We start from the raw sequence: 24,463 nt of genomic DNA on the forward strand, positions 1-24,463 counted from the left end.
GAGGGCGCGGGTTTGGCTTTTCGTTTTGTTTCGTGACGAAGCGCTTGCTCGAGTCGGCTTCCTTCGTGCCGCGTTTTGTATGCGCCCCGACGAAGCGGCGCGTGCTGCATTGGTGCGTCGTATGCGGCTGTCGCAGGAGCACGCGCAGCTACCGCGCTGCGTGGTCCGCGCGTATCGCTGAAATGTGAGGAGCGAGCTTTAGATCGGACGGGGGTTTGCGGCGCGCGCCCGATAAAGAAACCGTCGCGCGCTGCCATGCACGACTCGATGCGCGTGCCCTCGAGGTGCGTCTTGGTTCTGCTCGCGGGCGCCGTACTCGCCGGCGTCTACGTGCTGCTGCCCGGCAGCGGGAGCAGCGCGAGGCTCTCGTCGGCGGTGCGGCGGCAGCCTGCAGCCGCCGCCGATCCCCCCATCATCCTCATGTGGACGCCGTTCTTCCGCGACCGGGTGTGGAGCACGGAGCTGAAGCCCATCGCGTGCGGCGGCGGCGAGCCGGCCTGCGTGCGCACGTCGAACCGGAGCGCCCTCAGCGCGAGCGCGCTGGTTGTGTTCCACCTGCGCGACGTTCGCGCCGACGACTTGCCGACGGCCGAGGAGCGGCCGCGCGGCCAGCGCTGGGCGCTCTTCACCCACGAGTCGCCCGCCTACGAGTCGTGGCTGCCGGACGCCCTGCGGAGCGCGATCAACTGGACGGCCACGTACCGCTCCGACTCGGACGTTAACGTGCTGCCCTGGTTGCAGAAGGCGGCCCGCCCGCCGCCGCCGCGCAACTGGTGGGCGAACAAGACCCGCCAGGCCCTGTGGCTAGTGAGCAACTGCAAGACGTTCAGCAACCGCGAGGGTTTCGTCCGGGAGCTCTCCAAGTTCGTCCAGGTGGACGTGGTGGGCGCCTGCGGCGCCAAAGGCGGCGCCTCGTGCCTGCCCAAGATGGCCGAGCGCTGCTATCGGCAGGCGTCCAAGACCTACTACTACTACCTGTCCCTGGAGAACTCCATCTGCACCGACTACGTCACCGAGAAGTTCTTCAACGCGCTGAACTGGGGCATGGTGCCTGTGGTGCTGGGCGGCGCCAACTACAGCCGCATAGCGCCGCCCGGTTCCTACATCGACGCCCTGGCGTTCCGGAACGTGCGCCAGCTCGCCGACCACATGAAGCGCGTTGCCGCGGACGTGCGCCTGTACAACGGTTACCACGCGTGGAGGCAGAATTACTCGTACGCCTGGGAGGACTTCGGGTGCGGCTTCTGCCGAATGCTGCACAACTCGTCTGCGCCGGTCAAGGCGTACGGCGATTTCAATGAATGGTGGTTCAAGCGAGCTCGCTGTTATACGTGGAAGAAAACGTTTAGATACTAGCGCTTGGTGCGGATTAGTGGAACTTTTTGTAAATACTGTATACCTGTCGTCGTCTCATTATATATCAAAAGATGCGCACATTGTTCTTACATATACATATGTAGCTTTGGGCGGCGACTTCCACCTGCTCACATTCACTTGTGACCTCGGTGTAGTTGTGACCAACGGCACGCATGCACCCGCCGTGGTTGCTTGGTGGCTATGGTGTTAGGCTGCTAAGCACCAGGTTGCGGTATCGAATCCCGGCCACGGCGGCTGCATACCGAAGGGGGCGAAATGCGAAAACACTCGTGCACTTAGATTATTCCCCCACTACGGCGTGCCTCATAATCAGATCATGGTTTTAGCACGTAAAATTCATCATAATTAACGGCATGCATGCGGCAAGTCGACACATCGGAACGTTCTCATGTGGGCCGTCATGCTAAACTGATTGTTCACGAAGCGCTTTAATAAAGGGACACTGAGAAGGAATGTGATTCTGCAACAGCAAAACAGCTCTTGCCGTGAGAGGAGGTAACTGTATGCCAGTAAAGCATGGTCTCTGAAATCGCACCGCCCGATCTCAGAGGCCATATAGAAAAGCTATGCGCGCGCTCTCCTGAGAATTAGTTCCCGGACCAGCACACCGTGACTAAAGCCCCTCCATATATATATATATATATAGAAGCGGCGGTGGCGCGTGGATGGAGGGGCTTTAACCGTGACCTCATGGATTTTTGCAAGGTCTAGTTAATCGGTAAAGAGGGAGACTGCGGCCGGTATATAACGATTCTATGCCAATGCTATTCCTTATCTCGCTTCGTCAGTGGTCACAGCAGCGCTCCGCTCGCGTTATAAACTGAATCAGACGGCCGTGAACGGTGGATGATAAGAGTGGCATAGAATCGAGCGTAAGGAATCGCTGCTTCGCTCAGGGGGGCAGACTTTTTGGGCTAAACCGCGATTATTCGCACTAATATTTTGTCCAAACGTGGCATTCGGCAAATGGTATTTGTAAATGCAACGCCTGTTTGCTCTCTTCGCGTTAAATTTGAATACGCGTCGTTGTCACATTATTTGATACACCAGTGGCACCGTCCGTCGCGACGACCGTTCCAGCTAAAGAAAAAAAAAAAAATTACTGCGCTTTCTTTCTTTTTTGTTCTGTCGTCACCGCAGCTACATAGACTTCGCACGGTTTTGGCTTCTGCCTTTTAAATCTTGATTCCGATAATGCAATTGCGCGTTGCGAAGAAACTGCTTGCTTATTTATTCATAGGCGCGGCTTGCCAAGAATTAGTATCTTGCTTCTCGACCAAGAGGAAAGCCAATGGATAGCACGAAGCTACACTGGAGCGCGATCGAGTCAGGTGAAAGTATACACTCATAAAATTGTACACCCTTTAGGGTGTAATTTTGTCACACGCCTATTCACTCTTAAAACGTTTACACCCTTTTGGGACCTATCCTGTCCCCAAACAATCATCGTCATCTCTCTTAACTGCTCGCGGCTTTCCTGTCAAGAACGCTGTGTCAGGCAGATTTGCGCATGCTGTTTCTCTAACAACGCCCTATCATTTGAGGGACTATGGCCCTATTCAATCTCTCTCTCTCTTTTTTTTTTTTTTTTTTTTGCTTACAGCGCCGTACCGGGCCGTAAGAACAGTCACCGCTCTCCCGTGGGCGCCGCGCCATGCTTGATCACGTGGTGACGTTTCCAATTAGTGCGGCCGCTCGATGAAACCGATGAAATATTGAGCTGTCGTTCCATTACGTGCCTCAGCCTGCCCACGGGGGCTGTCGTTGACAGTGCCTGGGTGAACGGCACGAAGGTTTGGGCAAAGTTTCAGATGACATGTAAACGTCGCATTAAGTCCTTCCGTGCTCATCACGTCTTGTCCAAATGCATGGTGCGAGCACCGCTGACCCATGTGCGCGTTAGGAAGCAGGGCTAAAAACGATTCCAAGAGGCAACTATATATATAGTGCATACTTTCCGCCTATGAATTAATCCTGGATCACTGTATCTTGCTCACCGTTATCGCGTTTTTTTTTTCTATTTTTTTATCGCTTTGAAGTCACAGCTTGTCATGTTTGTGAATCAGTAACGTTTTTCGGCGAGATGTGATCTGGTTACATAATTTATGTAAATCTCTCGCGAGTGTGCCTGCAGTTGCGGCAGATTTGTTTTTGCCCGGAGCGCGGCTTAGAAGATACGAGGTCTGTCCCATATTAAATAAAGTTAGTGCGGTTATTACGCTTTAAAACATTAATTCACAAGCTTTCAGATACATCACTGCAGTCACAATGCGGATACATGCATCAATACACTGGTCCCACCTCTTCTTCCATTGCAGGACGTACCCTTTGAAGTCCTCTTCTGTTAAGCGCTTCAGCAGCGATGAAAATGCCACGCCTGGAGCACCAGATTGCATTTGAATAATAATAACAACAACAACAACAATAATAATAATACAAATAATAATAATAATAAATACGCAGGGCGGCTAAATCCGGCGAGTATAGGCACCGAAAATTGTCCACCGAAGCGCATAAACCGCCCGTGCAAGCAGATATTGCGCACCTATGTAGCTTCGGATTTTAGTTAAAATTAGAGTTAGGTTAACTTTGAAGATCCTATGCCTGGTTCTGCGTAGTTTGGTTTCTTGGAAGTGTTACCGTGTTTCTTCACGCAAAGCTCCCGGCCCAGCAGCGCGCACTGATATCAGCCCAATGTCACGCGCGGCTGATATCACTTGAAATGATGCCTTTCAAGACATGCACGTCGCCACGGCTTCCTAAGATTGCGTTGCATGACAAAGAGCAAGAAAATTGAGTCGCCGGCGAACAAGCGGACACGTTTCCGGCACCGCTGCTCTCGACAACAGCTGAGGCACGTGACGCAGAGCGAGCGTTTGGCACACGCTCGCGTACTCCGTAAACTTTTGCTGTCGACTGTATACCCTCATTTTCTTGGCTTTCTTCCCGACGCCACTTGAAGTAGAAATAGCTTTATCTCGAGAGCCCGCTTCACTAGGATTCTTCGGCGTTATCAGCGTCATCGTCGGCTGCCTCAGCATTTCTCTGTGCGCGGAAAAGTCCAAGTATGCATTTTTAGTCACGATAACTGCGACGTCTTCGAGATAACGACTTAGATAACGTCAGTCAGCGATTTGCAAAGTCACTAATTTGCTAATGTGACGAAATCGACATTTTTTTCAAGCCTGCTGCCATAGAAAAAAAAAAAAAAAAAAAAGGGCAACTGCAGCTCCTGAGGGCACAGTCATATTTAAAAGGCAACAACCACTATACATGCATGCTGAATGCACGCGCTTAATTTTTCTTTTTTGTTTCAGCTAGACTGAACTATGGAGGCGGCAATCATGGGAGGCTAACATCAGCGAAAGAGATTACTTTAATCGACGCTAGAAATTAAGGGTATTCAACGGGATCTTCAAGCCCACTATCGCGTCGTTGCCGCCTAAACTTTTTCAGTTTTTTTTTCTTTTTTTTTTTTTCGGTTTGTTTTCAGTTATTCAGAAGGAGGGGGAAATAAATATTCGGATCCCACGCACTGTGGGAATCGATGTAAGCGAAGCTTTGTATGGTGTTTGCTAAATTTGATTAACGATAATTAGCGGCGATGTTGACGGCGAATGTGTAATTTCCCCAGCGTTTAGTGCAATACGAGAGTGGTGAGTTGATGTTGAACGTTACCTTGCGTGCACCACTGCTGTTTGTCTGCGCAGTACACAGGACATAGGAAGGCGTGTTAGCTTGAGGCGCCACTGTTCATAACCTCCGAGAAGGTTGAGCATTATCACTGCCTCACATGGCACATCGAATCGTGGCAGAAGTGTTAAACTTTAATTGAATTACGAGGCTGTACGCATGCCGAAACCACGATCGGATTATGAGGCACGTCCTAGTGGCGGACTCCGGATTAATTTTGACACCCTGGTGTTCTTTAACGTGCACCTAAATATAAGTGCACTATAAGGCTTTTGTATTTCGCTCCAGTCGAAATGCGGCTGCCACGGTCGGGATTGAACCCGCGACCTCGAGCAATGTCATAGCAGTCAGGCTACCGCGGCGGGCACACAAGTGTTGATTTGACGTTCGACCGCTTCGCGTCTGCACGCTGTGCATCAGTTGTCCGCTTGATAAATTTGTATGGCGTTTATTTTTCAGAAAGAGCAAAAGGCGTACCGTGCTCCACCTTCAGTTTGCCCGCAACCGCTGTTTTCTTCCCTCTTCCGCCCTCTCCCCTGTATGGGAACTGCGAGAGTGGCAAGGCTTCACTCGTTTCGCGACTGCGTCGGTTACACCCATTATCGGGGCGTGTTGGTACATCTTGACTGAGAGCTCAACCACCACTAATTGTTGACGGATTGCTGTTGTTATTATTAGAACGAAACTTTGTAAAGGTTCGACTGGACTAAGTGAGCCTGTGGTGACGTTAGCACAGTTCAAGAAAATTAGCTTGCGCTACACCAACTGTAAGATGCTCAACCACCTTTAGTTTAGTTGAAAACGGAGTGTCTCAGTTAAGACGATAAAAAAAAAAGGCTAAGCCTTTTGTGCGGACGAAACCACCTGTTTTGCAGCAACTTCATGGAGAAGCCTCCACCATTTTATTATTGAAGCGATTATATTGATTGACAATTCTAATTATCAACTTTATGGCCACAATGTGAATTCAAAGTTTGTAAATGATATTTGAAAATATCAGTTTTGCTTGCGTGCCACAGCGGCTTTCTTTTAAATGCGGAAATAGCTACACAAACGGTTTCAAAGTGTGCTTTACACTGACATTGCGGTTGTAAAGTTGAAAAGATTAATTACTTTAATTTAAGATTAATTTAAGAACAAAAAATAATGGCAGATTCTTCCGTAGGAAACTCCATTCTTTCTTTGTCTCTCTTCCTTGGGACACGCATTATTAATTTGGTGGGCAGCAGACTAGCAAAGCTTGGGAACTATTGCATTAGGCATTGTGGAGAGAAAGCATCCAGTCATATTTGCAATCAGGGATGTTAAAAATTCACCGACGATTACGATAGTATCTAATGCGAAATTTGTATACGTTTTCAGTTCGCGATATATTGGCAGGCGCGGACAACCTGTCTCGTGCAGCACGTTGCAAACGGAGAGAAGTATGGCGCGACTGCCTCGCTAATCGGGAGATCGCGAGAGGCAGCGCGTGGGCGCGATTCGCACCAGCCGCCGTAGACAGACCTCCCAGGCGACGCGCGCTACTCTGGCGCCATCGTCGCCGCAGCACGCTTTTCTTCTCACGCTTTCGCCATACCCTCCTCCACCGCTTTGTGCAGCGGAACCTGCGTTTGCTGTTTCATTCGTCGCTGTGCTCGTTCGCTCGGTTACGCCGACGCTCGCCGCAGGAACAGGCGCCTATGAGCTGCGCCGCTTTAGAATTTCTTTATGCCTAGCAAATAAAGGTGTGTCCCTCGAGATCTTGATGAAGAAAGCCTACTGGTGCGGCTTACATAGCAGCTAGAACGTATTTTTCCAAACCTCCAGTAGCAGAGGGCACCACAAAGGATGACTGTTAAAATAGCATGAAAAACACTGCACCCGAGTGCATTGGCGCACACATTTGCGGCTCGTCAAAATGTGGCACACAGCATGTAAATGCATCAGTAGAGGTTGTGTGTTCAAAACTGATCCAATTAAGTTACAGCATAAATCAAATATACAGCATAAAGCTGGTGCTGCACTTTGGCTGATTGGCAGCTCCTGCAAAACCTCACCATGCGCAGTTGCTGTGGTTCTTCAAGTTGCATAGTGCACTGCCACCTTAGGCACTATCCCAAGAAAATGCACTTGAAGTATTCTCAAGGTGGCCTTTCTCGGAATGAGATGCGCAAATATGAGATGCGCAACAGGATCACCCTGCTGCTATCAAGGAGCCGAGATGTGTACTGTTTGCCATCCACTTCAATTGTACTAAGTGGAACACATATTGGTATTGTATCTGTCATCACGCTACGAAAGACAGCAGTGCTGAGCCGATGACGGGAGATTCTCCATGATAAAAGCATTTTGGAAATTCATTCTTGCTTCTGCTTTAAGAGGGCATAACGATAGATAAGCAGTGCCATTTCATGTCAGCCTGTAGGTTGTACTCTCCCTGTGGGTGACATACACGTGAAATGTTGCATGCCAGCAGTTTAATTACTGGGCCATTGATAACTTTAAATTCCCACCTAAACCCTCCTTGAAGGGATATATAGCCATCCAGAAAAAGTCACTGCAGTGAAAAGCCAATGTAATTTCATTGAAAATTTGGGTAAATCAGCAGAAAAACAGTTAAACTTGGTAACAATGTTTCTTGTTCCAAACAAGTTTAACTGTTTTTCTGCTCATTTACCCAAATTTTCAATGAAATTACATTGGCTTTTCATTGCTAGCTTGCCCGCGAAGTAATTCATAAGGGTGTTCTATACCGCTTGCTGATGCACTGTGTTAATGACATAATGGTTTCAATATCGGGCTTCTGTGTTTGAGGTCGTGTGTTCGAATCCTGCTGTCAGACAATAGTAATGTTTAATTTATTACACAGTACTTTGTTGAAAAATGACAAGTTACAAAGTCGCGAAGCATTTTGAAGCCACAATGACTAATGGCATTTTTCACTGGTCGATCTGGAGTGGCTGCCGAAATCCTGGAGCGAGCGCTCGCAATTCACCAACCCTAATCTGCCAGCGGAGAGCGAAAATGCTCCGCGCTGGATCGTACTGGAAGTCTGCGCACACACGTCACAAAAATCGACTTTCGCTCTGCATGTTTGTATGGTCACCAAGATCGCCGTCCCCCAGCGAGTAGAAGTGACGTATCCTCTCGTCCTATTTCCGCCTGAATCCGCAGTCTCGGCAGCGGAGCAAGTGAGAGCGATCCTGCATGGAGCGAGTCGATCCGAAATGACCAGTGAAATTCGGATTCGCAGCCGTGAAGCAAAAAATCCTGCTCCAGATCGACCAGTGAAAAACGCCATAAGTTTAGGCAAATCTGTGTACTAGCCATCATTCTCATGCTGGCAGAACTGCCCTGCTTGCAGCTCCCATAGACACTAGTGCCAGATTTCCTTCTAGTAATTATTGTATAAAATTCTATGGCGTGGTCATATAAGTTGCACTCTGCACATCTCCCAGTGCACTTTTATCTGCAACATTCTTTGACATAACTCTTATATTACAACTGCCACTTGTGGACAGAAGTTTTCTTCAAATCAACACATTTATGCATATTTGTGCTTCCATAGGCTATGTACCGTTTTGGTCGCTAGTGCGAGTGATGTACTGTGGCCATAGAAATATGGTACTCCACTCGTTTGGGGGTAAATAGGTTTAGATCTCGGACACCTTTCATGCAATGTCATATTTTGAGACATGAAATTAAGATGCCCAATTTCACATCGAATTACATGGTGCATTCCTAATATCTTTCATACACGATACACTACTTTTCGGTCACAAATGTGAACTGCAAGAAGGGTCTCAACCCTCGTACTGTTGCCTATTATGTATGCAACTGTAGGCATAAGCTCATGCTGTGCAGCTGATTGACGGCTCCTGTTAAATCTCGCCATGCGCAGTTCCTGTGGTTCAGAAATTTCCGAGTGCACAACTGCCCAGAACTTTTCTTCAGCAGCCACAGCAACACCGACAATGATTACATTGAATCTTCAGACTTACTTTTGCCTATTAGGTTAGGGCTTGAAGTCAACAATACAAGGATTAATGCAGCAGTATTCGCAGTGCCTTCACAGGGCTATGCTTACAATGGGCAACACTGTGATAAAAAAAAATGTTAAGATTAAATTCTAGGGTTCACATGCCAAAACCACGATGATTGTGACGCACGCCGTAGTGGGGGAATCCACATTAATTTTGACCAAACACATACGCTTACCAAGGTGCAAGATCTAGAAATTCTGCTGGCACCCAATGAAAAGAACGTTCTCATGCTGGCACATTTTAGGCACATTTTATTCACCACACAATGAATACATAGCACATTCAGTGAACAGATGTAAGTGGAGCAGTATACTTTGGTTGGGGTTGCTACAAACTTGATCCTCAGTACACAAGTTACAACACATGCTGCACCTTTACAATAACCTACCTTGCGTGTGTATGCTATGAACTGGTGCCATTTGCACACATTATACATTGTGCCTAAATCCAAACGTGGCATAAAACACTGGCTTGCTTCGGCTAGATCAAGCTGCTTAACCCCAATGACTACTATACTGCATTTTCACACTCCCACACACACAGTCTATAAATATGTTTAAAAAAACAAAAACATTCCAGGATGAATGGGACAATTTACACCAACAAGACACTTCTGTCGAAGCAGAAGGCTATTACAGACGCCCAGTGGCAGTAATTCAGGTTGACAAAAACCATAGTACGGAGCTGCTTTTAAATACCTTGAGCAGCACTTCCCAACAAGTTCTGGAAACAGGCTTCACAAACGAATAAAAGGAGGTAAAAGTGCAGCAACACAACAAATATCACCGAAGAGATTATGTATATAATGGAGAAATCGTGCTCAGCGAGAAAACACCCAAACATGTAAAATACCTGCACGCATATGTCGACTTGAGCAGAGTGCCTCCTTTAACACCTTAAAAAAATAAAAGAGCAAGAACATACTGATATGCCAGAACATTTGTGCAACTACACCAAAAGGAAGTGATTAGCCGACACAAAAGCCTTAGGCAACACAGTGGATATAAAGAACAAGTGACAAAATATTGTCCTGCACATCCCACACCCTCCCTCGTCCGACTCCACAACACCAATCAAAGTCGTTCAAACACCTTTGAAACATTGTACAGCTTCAGAATGGTGTGTGGCGGAAGATTTGTTCTGCTCAACTGGAATGATCTGTCAGATTATCATGCTGCCTGAACAAGCTACAGACAATAAGAATGTGAAGGAGTTTGCAGCAAAAATAAAGACAGCTTCCAGACCTCAACAGAATGATGGCTGAATCTTGTTTTAAGCTGCCTTTAGCTGGGTGTAAACTTGTCCCCTGATGGTGCCTCGACGTCTCCACTGGACGGAACCAGGTTGGCGGTACTTGTGGCACGAGCTCTCATTTCATCGGCACTGGCTCTACAAAAGGCAACAGGTTATCATTTCGGAATGCCCACACACACACAGTGTGTACTAAAGCAGCTTCATCATACATAATTATACAAGCAATGTTTTTACAGCATGCCAAGGGAGTGACTGCAGCGAGTGAGCTAAAACACCTAGCTTAAATCACTTCTTCTGGCAAAGTAAAAAGTGAGTAATCATCCTACTCAGAGACTGGAATAAACTTTGGAGCAAGTTTCTATATTTACGAGTTAAAGCAACAATTTCCTCGCACAATGCTACACTACACTTACATATATGCTAGCCTCGTGTCCCGAAGTACCATAAGCACACATTGTCTGAAGTGTACGACAGCATTAAGGAACCAAGGAACCAATGCCTGACTGTTGGTACACTTTCCTTATCCACACTGGTTAATCAGAAATCAGGGGGTCATTCCTTCGCACTCGTCTTATCAGCTGCTCCCTCCTGGATATCTCAATGAATACTCTATCTAATGATGTTGAGCAAAGTAACCAGTTGGGCTTGCTGGTTGAACATCGTAGAAGGCTACAGCACGGAACCGACGAAGACGAAGTGTCTGCGTACTTTGTGCGTCTCTTGTCTTCGTCGGTTCCGTGCTGTAGCCTTCAACGCTGCTCTGTCTAATGTAGTGTAATCCCTTTAAGCTCTTATACCCAAGAAATGAAACGATATCTGCGTTATAACACACTCACTTGCGACCCATGGCCATGATTCCATAAATGCATCCAGCCACAAATACCAAGCCACCACCAAAGAAAGTAGTCACGCCACCGCACAGTGCCACAGGTAGCACACCACCCCTGTAACAATATATAGGAACATGTTATCATAACAAGTATAACTCTAATCATTCCAACCTGGACACACAACTTGAAAGAACTGAGGGACACATGGTAGCATGCACAGTTGGTGCAAGTTTACAGGGCATAGGCACGGCCTCTGTGAAAAAGTTCAATTCTGGCTTGCTTTGAGCATGCAACTTTAAATGTGTGGAACACCGTACTGTCTTGTCACACATATTACTGCAAACAAACTGAATGCCGAGCTCTGGGGCTAGGCTTTACAGGAATTTAGCTTTTACACTGATCCTGCACTGCAAAACTTTTGATACTGACAGTACAAATGACATTAATTTAAACTTTGTGCCCGTTAAAATGTGTATATCACTTCCACCATGAGACCACTGTTCCAAGGTTTGGCACAGTGTAACCCAATGGCCTAAAGTACACTGATGAGTAATCAAAGCTGCACAGCACTTACACCCCGTACAGAAGCGCCTTGTACCAGTATGGTTTGCGGTCAAAGAAGTTGCCTGGAGCTTGGGCGAACTCCAGAAAAGCACAGAAACATGGTGCCTCAATCAGGGCCACCATCATGCCAACAATCCTGGAGGAGAAAGTTTGTATCAGTATGTGTTAACAACGTTCATTTAGAAACATGCAGCTACACTTCCTTTTCCTGCCCTAACGTCAGTAATAACATAGTACAAGAACATAGTAAGCATGCACTACAAATTTCTTGCATTGCTAAGAGTGAAACCTATAGCTATTAAGTAGGGGTTTGAAAATATTCAAAATGAATACGAATTGAATACAGCCTTCGGTGTTGGATTAATAAACGAGATTCACATTTTAAAGTGTCGAATATACATTTCTGTTCGAATAAAGGGATTAAAAAAAATTTAATTCTGGAGTTTTACATGCCAAAACCATAGTATGATTAGAGGCATGCCGTAGTGGGGGACTCCAGATTAATTTAGACCACGTGTTTTTTTTTTAACATGCACCCAATGCACGGCACCTGGGCATTCTTACATTTCTCCCCCATCGAAATGTGACCGGCGAGGCCAAGATTTGATCTCGTAACCTCAAGCATAGCAGTGCAACACAATAGCCAATATGCCACCACAGTGGGTGAATATAAGGGATAACAGCACCTATTGGAGCCTCAGGGGGAAAAAATCAATTACAGTGCTGACTGTTTCGAATGATTCTGCAGGAGCGCTCTGGTTATTGTACAGAGGCGCCAGTTCCAGAGTAAGCACATGAGGCAGTTAACTTCTGCTCAATAAGCTCCAGTGTTCAAAAGGAATGGCTCGTTTTTAAGCAGCCTCCAAATTTGTTTCCCAATTAATGCAAAGCAAATTATTTTCCAGTCTTATCACATTTACATACCTTTAAACAATGTGAAGTGCTGTTCTCTTGTTACTTTACTGTAATACGATTGTGCACCAGCTAACTAAAAACATTAATTGACGAGCTCCTCGGTTGACTGAACGTCCAGTAGTGAGTGGCTTTAAATGCATATATATATATATATATATATATATATATATATATATATATATATATATATATGGAAGCCTCTTTTAACTATATGGCCTCTATACAAACTGTATACTTCCCTTACTTAAAAATTAGAAAACATTCGGTATTCGATTCGAAAATGTCACTATTTGAACCCCCCTACCAACAAGGTATCAACGCAAGAAATCGCACTGTGATTTACCCAGTACTTTTATTGATGTTTAAGCGAGAGCACGAGAGCATAGTCAGTGGATAAATGCAATATGCACTGCATTGCTTCTCTCTAATCCGCCACACAAAAGGAACAGCTGTACACAGATCATTTCCAGATACAAACTGTCAGCAATATAAAGTGTCCTGATGCACTAAGTACTAATTCGTAAAAGGTTACATGTGGCCTCTTACATTTGCAGAATAGCGGCCAAAAGGCATGCCGATGATATGGTGATGGCAGAGAGAACTGCCAACTGCGCGCCCAGACCAATGGCAACTGAAACGAAGGAAAAAAAAAAAAAAAATGAGTGCACCCAAACACCATCCGGATGACCTTTTCTCGTAACACACTACAGCAACTACAGCTGTCCGTCGAATGGTGTCGGAAAAGGCAACAACAACCTTCCGGATAAGACAAGTTATATCGTGCTACGAGTGAATTGAAAAAATGGAAGTTCACAAACGAGTGCGCGTAACGCTCTCCTTATGGGCTCAAAGTTAGTTTTAATGAAGCAGCGTCACGCTGTTATGAAACTTTCGTGGCGCTAGTCTCGAATATTCCACATAAACCTTTTGCGTTGTTCACGACATCGCGGAGCAGCTGTCGCAGTGGCACCTGCGTTCAAAATCAATCTCGACCGCTTTAAAGTTTAAGTTGAAGAATTATTTGTTTATAAAGGACCGTTAAACGTCAGCGCGCTAAAAAAAATGTGCTAACATACGGCCAGTGGTCACACGCGATTAGTTCAGTTAAAAATATGTGTAACAATCGCGCAACTCGAGCAGGGCAATGAGCTGCTACACCTCGTCCTTCATCAAATATGCAACCGCTTCACACTGCCGGCTTTATCCTTCTGAATAAAGCGTACCAGGCTTGTCAGCTGCATCACTCCTCGAGGTGCAGTCGCGATACAACTTCAAAAGAAAAGTACTACAGCTCTGCGAAGTCGAGAAAGAAGAAAAAAAATTCGATTAGGCTTACCGAGGGCACTGACAGTTCCTACGAACCTGCCCAAGTACCGTAGCCACCACGGCGCGTCGTCGCTGGGGCCGCCGGGGCCCTTATCGTCAATTTTGCCGACGTTGGGAAACATTCCTGCAAGTTCGGCGTGCTCTAATGAAGTAGCTCACATAGCGCAACAGCCGGAGGCGGCTGCCGCTGCTGAGAAATCAGCTGCCAACGCGCCGTGCGGTCGGTCACTGCGGCGGCTGCGGCCCCTACCGCCCACTGCGAACTAACGTCAGCAGTGACGGTACTTCCTGCTTCCGCTTCCGCGCACCATACAAGGTCAACATGTAATAGTTGGTAATAGATTTGGTAGATGGTGGCAGGCTGGTAGATGTGACTGATGCCTGGCTTATGTTGGCCTCTCGTATCTCCGTTCTAGACTCAGACGTACTAGGTTACATTCAGCGCGAACTTATTACCTCCCCTCCCCCTACCAGATTCCTCCCCCCGCCACCCCCATTCGGTTTGGCATGTAATGAAAAATCGTTTGGAACACACATACTTCAGAACCGTTCCATAAAATACAACGGTGATAACGAGGATTTGAAATTTCTACGTTCACATGGTTAGAAAGTGGAGCCAAAAGTTAACGAACACAGGGGCTGCATTTAATGATTCATTTGATTTTCCACTCTTTTCACCCTTTGTCACTACCTTGCACTACGCCGTGGCGCCGTTACTACCAGGGTAGTAAGCCACTTAGTGCAAAGGATGAGAATTATGGAAAATGACCAGGATAATTACAAAATATGGCCCAAGGTTTATGATCCATGGACCACGATGCACACTGGTACCTGGGCACACTGGTATGCCATTCCAATGTATGGTTGTACCAATTAATCCTATGCATCATATGATCATTAATACTTTCAGCCAGGTATTGGGAAAACACATTCTATGCTTATTTGGTTCCACTAATGTGGTTATTTGTGGTGTGCAATTTATTTCACAAAGCACTTCCAGCATTTAGAGGTATGTACAAAAACTTTATTAATAACATTTCCACTCAGAGCCAACATCAACGTGAACTTTCCCTTGTTTCATACAAAGCCTCCATGACCACAGTGATTAAAAAAAAAAAAAAAAAGCCCAACACACCCCTTGACAGGCAAGGCCAAAACCATGCAAACAAATCTGCACCTTCAATATGTTCATCAGTACGCAATTCTCACACAATTCCCCCTTTATTTTTTCTATAAGAACAGTAACTAATTAGGAAACATTTTTAGAAGAAGTGCCAGCAAGGTCCAGAAACATGCAGCCAGTTTATGATTTCCCAGACACATGTGCTGCATTAAGTGTATTTAGCAAGGTTTGTAACCAACACAATCAGTGTGAAATAGGGCTCTGCCTTGAATCCAAGTCCTCATGATTTAAGTATGTTTCTACATTTGAGGCTTGACTGTAGCTGCTCATTGTAGGTGACTTGTATTTTCATCTGCTACATTTATCAGAGGTTTCTCCTCATGGGCTTCAACAGTGCCACTCAACTCCAGCTCTTCCAGCAGTGGACTGTGCTGCCGTTCAGGAGAGCACATTGCCTGCTCTGCTTCTTTGAGCATGTCGGAAACTGGTGTCATCTCAGTGTTTGAAGTGTAAGAACCCAACAGTCCGGTAGGGTCGACCGTTGGACTGCTTCCGTCGAGCTCCATGCTGGCGCACATGTCATCGAAGCCCCCAGATGCTGTGTAAAAAGAGAGAAAATGTGTCACGAATAAATAGTTTTGGGATCTGTCAAGTAAATCCCCACAAAATCATCAGCATATTTCCTGCGTACAGCCAAAAACCTCATAAACAGGTACACACAAACTGTTGGCACTCTGTACTATCAGCATGACATGGCATTCAAGACTGGCCGGCACACACAAAATTACCAGGAGTTTCAGCTTAACAACCTCTCAGAAGCAGCACTACGAAATGTAGGCAAGTTGCTTCATTTGTCCCTAGCCGAGCTACTCCGAGTTCAAATTCCTAATTTCAGTATGGTTCACCAGTGACAATCAGCCGTGTTGTTAAGCTGCATTGTGATCTTGCTGCAAGAAGGGTGCACATGAATTTTAACGTGTGCGGTGCCGTTTTGTTCAAGACAGTCGTCAAGAGCTTCAAGGTGATGGGAATCTCAAACAGTAATGGACGACATGGAGAATGACACAAGATTCTTTCTTGCATTTGCCCAACTCTTGAGTTGTGAGAGAGAAATCTGGGGACTTTTGCTTTGTCTCCTTTTCTAGCGTGGCCATGGCTGTGCACGGCTGTCAACGCGGCGGAGTGCATATGCAGCCTGCGTGGCCTGATTTAGAGGTAATCTGCCACATGTGCGAAGAGTGGGCATGCCGAGATGGCACGCTGTCGGCGCTTTTCAGGATAGCGTCGTCTCACTATCGGTCGCGGGCACGGAGTGAATGCAAAAGCGTGGCTGGCTTCGCTTCATACCGTTGATGTGAAGATATCATCGACACTGCATGAAATCATACTTTTTGTCACCGACTCCCAAATTCAACGAAATTAATTTTTTTTCTAATTCAAACTTGATTTTTCCGATTGCTCGATATTTCATGAAGTTTTGCGGCACCTTCTGTGCAAAAAAAATGTATCGCTGACTGTACTTATTTACATAAAAGGTCAAATTTCGATACAATTTTCGATATACTATAACGAAGGAAACTGCCAATTTTACCGACTTCGTTATATTGAGGTTCAACTGCATCACGAAATCGAAACTGCAGGATCTGTCACTGTATTGGTCAGAGCGAAGCAAATTTTTGTTCGCAAATTGTCAAATACGGTTGCCAACTGATTGTTCAGAAGCCTGATTTTTCAGACCTGTGCGATTACTCCGACTGCGGCACTGCCACTGACCACTAGCACCAATGCATAATGGCAATGATTCAAATTTCGGATGATGCATATTGTTGTTGTTCTTGTGCCTCGTATTGGCACAGCAAAATGACAACGGATCATCAAAATACTATGCAGGAGACCCTTTGCTGGCAGGCACCCCGCTTGTGTTCCTTTCGCGCAGACGTGATCACAATTTCTTTTTCTACCAATATTTATGTGTATGTTTATAATGAATATCCAATATTCGTACGGGTGAGTACGAATTTGAAAACATGGACAGGGGTGGAAGAGAGTAAACAGGAAAACATTCACCCTGCTGCATTGTCCTATTCACTCGTTACTACCATGGTCTCCATATTCAAATGCATGCTCACTGATCTCCTTTACACATAAATAGCCAACTTATTTACTAAACAGCGAGTCACTCACCTTCTGAACTCGATTCTCGTTTCTGCTCTGTGCAGCAGCGGGCTTCGACCAAATGCGCTTCTATTCTCTGGCACACACTGATCAGAGCGTTGATTCGGTTCTCCTTGGTCTGTGTAGACAGAAGGAAGCAACAATGATCAAGTTTTTTGGGGTCAACTGTTTACTAAGATATTATTTTTCTGCTGAAATGTGCAACATGAGAGGTTGAATTTCAGGGCATGCAATAAGTAGACTGTATTACGATATTAAAGGGACATACTTTATCAAAATATTGCAATGACTACCAAGAGCACTTTTGTGCAACAAGCTGGAAGTTTGGATAGGAGCAGCTACTAGTGGTGGAATCTATTCAAACTTTCAGCTTGTTGGTTTAGAAGAAAGAAAATTCCTGAAGATGTCCTTTTCTGAGCAACTCTGACTGGAAAAGCAATTCCCAGACATGCAAGATGTTCAGGCCTTTTAGAATTAGCCTAAAGGCTGTCGGAGATAATCACATGTTACTTATGGCCCAATTCACAAAGCATCTTTCTTATGAGCACGCATGAATGGCCATTGTCTCGAAGCACAATAGGACTCCTCCCCACCCCTTTATTGTTTACTCATGATTAGCTTCTGTTTACCTAGTTTCTGGCATATGGTATCAATATCACAGCTGTATAACTGTGCTGCTGAGGCAGAGCCAAGTGATGGGAAATTCTAGTGGGTGAAGTTATAAAATATTGACTTGACTGGTGGCTGCTCTTTTCTTTAGGTGCATGAAAAGGTTTAACCTCAGTGGCCACTTTGCACTGACTAGAACCTTCCTGATAAACAATGATTTCAGCAGGACACATTGCATCAAATGCAATTTTCACAGAACTCCATTGTATAGCGCAATTAAATGCTAAAAGACACTTCTGTGGTGTGAAATTATGTTGTGAGAAGACGTACACCATAGAAATTACTGACAGTTCCCAGCACTGACCTGCAGCTGTTCTTTGTGGATCGCTTCCATGCGTTCAAGCTGCTCCTTGAGGTCACGAACCTTAGCATCCTGAACAAAGAGAACGGACGACAATTACATTGTCTAACTGAACAGGGGTGGAACAATGATTGTTATAAAATAAGTTCCATACCCTGTTTGAGAGAGTTGCCTCTAGCTGCTTCACGCGAGAGCTTAGCGATTCCACCTGGTTCTGTCTGGTTTCCAGCTGGTGCTTTATACCTGAAAAGCAGTATAAAGACAGTTCAGCTTCTCTGTTGGTGAGGTCCTCTGGAATTTAATTTATATTCAAAGACTTAACTACAAGACCACTTTCAAAAATAGCACTGGGCAAAAATTTCTTGCACAGCCACACGAGCCAAAACAGGGTGGCAATGGTTATCAAAAAAAGTGGTGGTTGTGTGTTATGCACACAGCAGAAAGTGCATACAAATCAATTATGAAATCTACACAAAAACACCAGACGGCCTCCCTTCACCCCCACCTCTCTCTCTGTCTCACACACACATACGTGTGCACACATACAACACATAAATCACATGAGATGCACAAATAATTACCATCTCAAGAACAAGTTTACAGTCATGTTTTCTGCAATGAGGCACTGAGGAAAAAGGCTCCATAATGTTTGGCCCAGCAATGCTTTTCAACCTGTTAACTACAGTGGATGAGCTGGCCTTGTCCACAATGTTTTGTACCACATCGCCCGATTTTACAGCAAAAGCGGTTTTTGCCGAGGTCTGCCACAGACTCCCATTGCACAGATGCAACGAAAATTGCTATTTATTTTGCTTGACGTGGCAGCACCTGGCCTGCCCAAGCCTGCCTGCTTCAGGTTGCCGGAAAGGCGTCGGACAACAGTCTGTGAGACAAAGAACAGGCACAGAACACAAGATTCCTCATCCGTCTTTCCATTCTTTCCCCCTTAATATCAAAATTCTGATGAGTGCATTGCCATGTCCACAGTGAATGTGAAATAAATGTGAAAACCACACACCCCATCTGCTGGAAGATTGAGTTCATTGTGGTGGACCTTTAGTTACCAAGCAACCTATGGTCAGTGCTAGTTCATGAAAGGTCTGAAGATTGGGCAGAGAAGCATTGAAGTGAAACCACGTTACAGTCCCTTACAAAAATGAAACAATGAAGAAAACTTCAACGTGCTACTCTGCAGTATATAACACTTTACGGCACATTTTCTATCTCAATACATCACATAGTGTGATGTAAATCTGGCGAGTAGATAGGGTTTTCCTGCACAGTGATGGAAATGTGTGACAAGAACTAGCACACTACCAATGCAGAGTGCACAGGGGCATTATCGTAGTAGAGATTCCAGTGGCGCTCTTTCGACAAATTGGTCGCAAGTGGTGCACACGATCTCTCAGACGCTTTGGGACCTTCATGCGGAGAGATGCATTGACAGTTTGACCTTCAGGTACAAATTCATGGCGCACATTTCTGTGGCCATCAAAAATCACGATAAACATAACTGATTTCTGCCTTGTTCTTCCGCGCTTTTCTTGCGCGGACGACCCTTTGCAATGATCGCTGTCGTCTGAAGTTTTCCAATCAATGCAACATTCGTCGCAACTTTTGCTTGGGAGTCAGCACTATCTTAGTGCAAACCTTTTTCATTTCAAAATTTTAAAGCCAAAATACGGTGAATCGACAAATTTCACAAAGCTAGTGCTTCTGATACCATTCTAATAGTTACTTGGCGGTCACTGAGCACAAGAGAACACACACGATTAATGTTTTCATCTTTGCACGAGGTGGAGGGGCGTCCTCATCTTGGGTCCTCACGGCCTTCCCGAAAACGCTGGACCTACTCAAACACAGTTCTTTTCTTTAACGCATCCCTTTGAAAGGCCTTTTGCAAGATTTGATGAATTGCTGCACCATTCTTGTCCAATTTCATAAGAAATTTGATATTGATCCTTTTTAAATCTCCATTTCGACGAAGACTAAAAATGGGTTGTGCAAAAAGTGCATGCATAAAATTTTGCCTTGTCATACAGCAGTTCGGCTTGTACTAGCGGTCAACCTGGTCCATGTGTTGCTACACTCTCTTCTGCTTTTTCGCTCACTCACTGCATTAACTTTTGGGACAGACCTCGTACTACTTTTATCATGCTGTTTCTCCTTTCATGGAGCAACATGAAAGCAGAAGGAGATTCTCCAGGCATCACTTTCTGCGTGAATTTTTCAAAACCATTGAGTATCAGCAAAGTTGCAAAGATCAAAACGTTACCCTCCAAGCTTTTTCTCTCCCTATCACACTGCAAACTGCAATGCACTGTGACAAGAGGAATTCGCTCTGTCTACTGTAGCTTGACCATGCTTCACTTTTCAGGTTTAACGCCTGTGTTTTTACTCTTTTTACAGGCAAAGAATTTAGTACGCATGAACTTAAGATTTGGGCACTGTTGTGTTGCAACTATTGCAGATGACATCGCGCAGTAAACCAATGAGGATGCTCGCTCCTAGTGACGTCACCTGCCCAATCTACGCAGGATGTGCAGACGTGGTAGATTAACATGTGGAAGCGTTACTTCAACAAAGAGGGATGCAAATTTATAACTTACAAAATTTGCATACAGCCCTTAAAAATTGGCCTCCATGCTCACCGGGAGACTTCTACTAAAATCAATGCGCTTTGTGCAAAACCGCTGAGACTGTTTTGGGTGCTTTTTAAAGCAGTTCGGCCAATGTAGCCATCAAATACCTCCTTGGTATTATAGTGCTGATAGAAGGGTGGTGGAGATTTAACAAAGCTGCAGCAAAGCACAACTATCTTAACTATTTTACTGATGTGGTTTAACATTACAAAACTGCACAGTGGGTTATAAGGGACGCTGTAAGGAAGCGCTGCGAATTAATTTTGCCAAGCTGGGGTTCTTTACTGCATACCCAAAGCACAGAACGCAAGCGCTTTTGCATTCCACCGCCATTGGAATGCAGCCACAGCGGCCGGGAATTGAACCTGTGACCTTGTGCTCAGCAGCAGAACTCCATAGCCACCAAGGCACTTCAGAAGGGAATAGGTTTCGGCATGTTGGTTATTCATCATAATACAAATAACATAGTGCAGTAAGGAAGAGGGACAAGTCCCTCGTCCTGTCGACTTGTCCCTCGTTCTTATTGTGTTATGTTATTTCTATCACCAAGGCAGACAGTGCAAGAAATATTGAGCAGGATATTTGAAGTACCTACTTCATGCTGCGCAATAAACACGGATGGAAAGGAAAGCATCGACGATACGAGTACAACATGAAATATGAATCAGTACCAACTCGCTCAGCTTTCAGTTTTGCTGCATATTTTAAGTTTCCTGAATTTTACAAGCTGTTAAGACAAGCATTGTATGGCAATTATGAGGCTCTGTCTACCATGTTCAATGGGTGTTGCAGCAGGTGCCTCCTTAACCTGCATGTACAACTGACAGCAAAAGTTAGGAGACTGTAAATGCTCTGAAAAAAAAAATATATATATATATATTTTGCAGCCTGAAATCTACTTGTACGAAAGCATGTGCACACTTCCTGCCAATTCTTTATTTCAAGTACCCCTCTGGCGTCCTGTCACCATCATAAGACTTCCCAAAGAAGGTTAGGGGACAGATGAGCGAAAATTTCTCACGAAATCTCTATTTATAATACTTGATGCAACATTTGCAAAACCAAAGAATGAGCCCAAATTTGTAAACTTTATGAAAAATTTGGGAGAGTTGGCAGGTATGCTACAGCTGTGCAAGCAGTGCTGTTAAATGGGATGCTAAATCAATTTAAACAGATAAAGTATTCTTCTAAAAGACTATTTTTCATTAATTTTGCAGAAAGAACTTGATTACTAGAAGAGAAAATGAAGGCAAGGTTTAAATTTTTAATATTTCAAGTCGAGACCCCAGTGCCGCTTTGTGTGACGTCACAAATTTCAAAGTATATTTTCTCACATTTGGGCCATTGTGGTGCAGTAAAATTTCTTGAAACCTGCCAAGTTCTATCTTTGGATCCTTTAGATTACAAGTCAGTTCATATTTACCAATAAACAATTAACCAGGCCCAAGAAACCGCCGTCAAAATCCATGGCATCATTGCAAGTTGGTGCATGAACTTCAATGTGGTGTCATCACCCGCCTTTTGTTTCCAAGTCATTTTCTGGCTTGTCAAGCTTCCTCTGACAGTAAGAGTGGCTTTTTGGGTATAACAGAAGCCTAATTTACTAACAAAGGTCCGCGTATTTTTCTCTTTAAGTGCCCGTTTAATTTTCTGTGTCAAGGTTACTCAGAGCAGCTTCCAGCATTTGTTTCCGACTGGGTCTAACACTAACACGACCCAACAGATGCAATGCTACAACAGTGACTTCAGTGACACTAAGCAAAACCAGAACTTGACTACAGACACAAACGGTGAACCATCTAAGCCCTCACCAGTCACTTCGCTTAGCGCTGCCTGTTGAAGCAGGACCAGCTCTGCTTCGGTCTGAGGTCGGGGCTCGCTGGCCTGCAGGCGTGCCTCCAGCCGCTTGTACATCTCGCCCAGGGCCACCAATTCCTTCTGCAGGGATTCCACCTGCTGCCGGTAGTTGCTGCTCATGGCAGCCCGACTGCGCGCCGTCTCCAGTTCCATGTCCATTTCCATGAGGAGGCTGGCATTGCGGTCCACTTCCTGCCAGACACCAGTGGGAAGGGGCACCATTGCACAGGCAGGACTACTCAGGAAGTGCCAGGAATGTTATTCTGGACATAGTCACATTCTGCCATATTGCCAAATTCTGCAATGGCGGTATTTTTTGGCCAATAACAGAGGACATAGCAGCCTTCTGGACCAATCAGAGTATACAAGATGGCAGAATTTGGCGAACATGTCCAGAATAGCACCCCTGGTTGAAATTAAAAATTTATTGTGAGGCTGCGCCAGAAGCTGCACAGCGAGTTTGAGGGATGCCGCAGTGGGGAGTTCTGGATTAATTTTTCACCCCTCAGGGTTCTTTAGTGTACACTTAAAACGAAGTACACAAGAGTTTTTTGCCTTTCACCTGCATCGAATTGCAATTGCCGTGGCTGGGAATCAAACCTACAACCCCGTGCTAAGCAGCACAATGCCACAGCCACTGTGGTGGCTATGGAAGTGCCAGGTACCAGAGGTACTGGGCAAGAAAGGACTGCAAGCAGTGGTCATATTGTCCACCGAAAGCTGCGCTTGAGGCAACTTGTGAGCAGGGAAATGTGGATCTGCCACCTTTCTTCCACCCCTATGAGTATCGAGCATTTCCATTCGCTGTGTGCCCGAGGTTTTCTCAAAAGGCATCAAATTCTTAGCGGGCTTTGGATTCAAATGATGTTTACTGGTGCCGGTATGCTGCTGAACATCTAAAATTTCTTGATCTCAATATTCGAACAAAAATTAATAATTATGCTTATTAATAATTTGGCCTCTTCATTGCTATCATTGTGAATCTAACAAATCTCGTGATCAATATTGCAGTCCTTAGAATCGGAGTTCATAAGAAGTTCTTGAATTTATGCATCACTAAAAAACTGTGAGGGCTTTTTGTGCTGGTCCTCAATGCTGGAAAACAAGACATCTGAGCTCGGAGATGGAAACAAGCAACACCAACAGAGACCGTGCCACCTGTCATACACAAAGAAAAGCTGCCATGCAATTTCAGTTTAACTACCCAACTTCTGTGCAGACAGCGTGTCCAGTACAAAGGGGTTTCATGTTTGCGAATAATCTTGGAAAAGGCAAGGAATGAGTGGAAATTGTGACACGACTTTATTTGGGTACAGCACTTAAAGTTCTCAAATGGCGGTCTGAGTTATTGCTTTACTTCGCAAGCTTCATAATTACTGATAACTCTTGCAACAGGGAGATTAGAGCTTGACAGAACACCCGAGTGAAAGGTGATGGCACTATAGAACACTGAACGTAGCCGTTGACAGAATTGATGGTCGTACGATTATACGTAATGCCAATACCATTTATTTTCTTGATGACCCACTACTATTAGTTTTTTACCTAAGCTCTTTGCCAAGCAATGTTCCTGCATGCAATGAAGATATAATATTAGATTTTAGAAATTACTAGAACTACAGAAACAAACTTGAAACACACAAAAAAGTGTCCAAAAGCACATGGCAAATGGTCAAGAGCAAGAAGAACTGGTTCAAGAAAGCTTTACAGGG

The 24,463-nt window shown here is 45.2% G+C and overlaps 3 protein-coding genes across 4 annotated transcripts in view; 1 reads left to right on the forward strand and 2 right to left on the reverse strand.

Moving 5' to 3' along the window:
- Window positions 1-1,430, forward strand: LOC119437257 (alpha-(1,3)-fucosyltransferase C). Its single transcript, XM_037704296.2, has one exon. The coding sequence runs from the start codon at window positions 256-258 to the stop codon at window positions 1,354-1,356; it is 1,101 nt and encodes a 366-aa protein (XP_037560224.1). The 5' UTR covers window positions 1-255; the 3' UTR covers window positions 1,357-1,430.
- Window positions 1,431-9,329: 7,899 nt separating this feature from the next.
- LOC119437258 (calcium channel flower-like) lies at window positions 9,330-14,286 on the reverse strand. Its single transcript, XM_037704297.2, has 5 exons — window positions 13,995-14,286; window positions 13,205-13,289; window positions 11,754-11,879; window positions 11,186-11,293; window positions 9,330-10,484 (listed from the first exon to the last, which is right to left on the reverse strand). The coding sequence occupies exons 1-5, from the start codon at window positions 14,104-14,106 to the stop codon at window positions 10,379-10,381; spliced, it is 537 nt and encodes a 178-aa protein (XP_037560225.1). The 5' UTR covers window positions 14,107-14,286; the 3' UTR covers window positions 9,330-10,378.
- A 700-nt stretch (window positions 14,287-14,986) lies between these two features.
- Window positions 14,987-24,463, reverse strand: part of LOC119437259 (hamartin-like) — a 56,461-nt gene continuing 46,984 nt past the window's right edge. For both annotated transcript variants that reach the window (XM_037704298.2, XM_049660393.1), the window contains exons 17-21: window positions 22,706-22,943; window positions 18,407-18,495; window positions 18,256-18,324; window positions 17,292-17,400; window positions 14,987-15,705 (exon numbers count right to left, since the gene is read on the reverse strand). In XM_037704298.2, coding sequence (XP_037560226.1) covers window positions 15,434-15,705; window positions 17,292-17,400; window positions 18,256-18,324; window positions 18,407-18,495; window positions 22,706-22,943 — 777 coding nt within the window. In that variant the 3' untranslated portion in view covers window positions 14,987-15,433. The remainder of the gene's footprint in view (window positions 15,706-17,291; window positions 17,401-18,255; window positions 18,325-18,406; window positions 18,496-22,705; window positions 22,944-24,463) is intronic.

The sequence above is a fragment of the Dermacentor silvarum genome, chromosome 1 (genome assembly GCF_013339745.2).
Source record: "Dermacentor silvarum isolate Dsil-2018 chromosome 1, BIME_Dsil_1.4, whole genome shotgun sequence".
Taxonomy (NCBI): Eukaryota; Metazoa; Arthropoda; class Arachnida; order Ixodida; family Ixodidae; genus Dermacentor; species Dermacentor silvarum.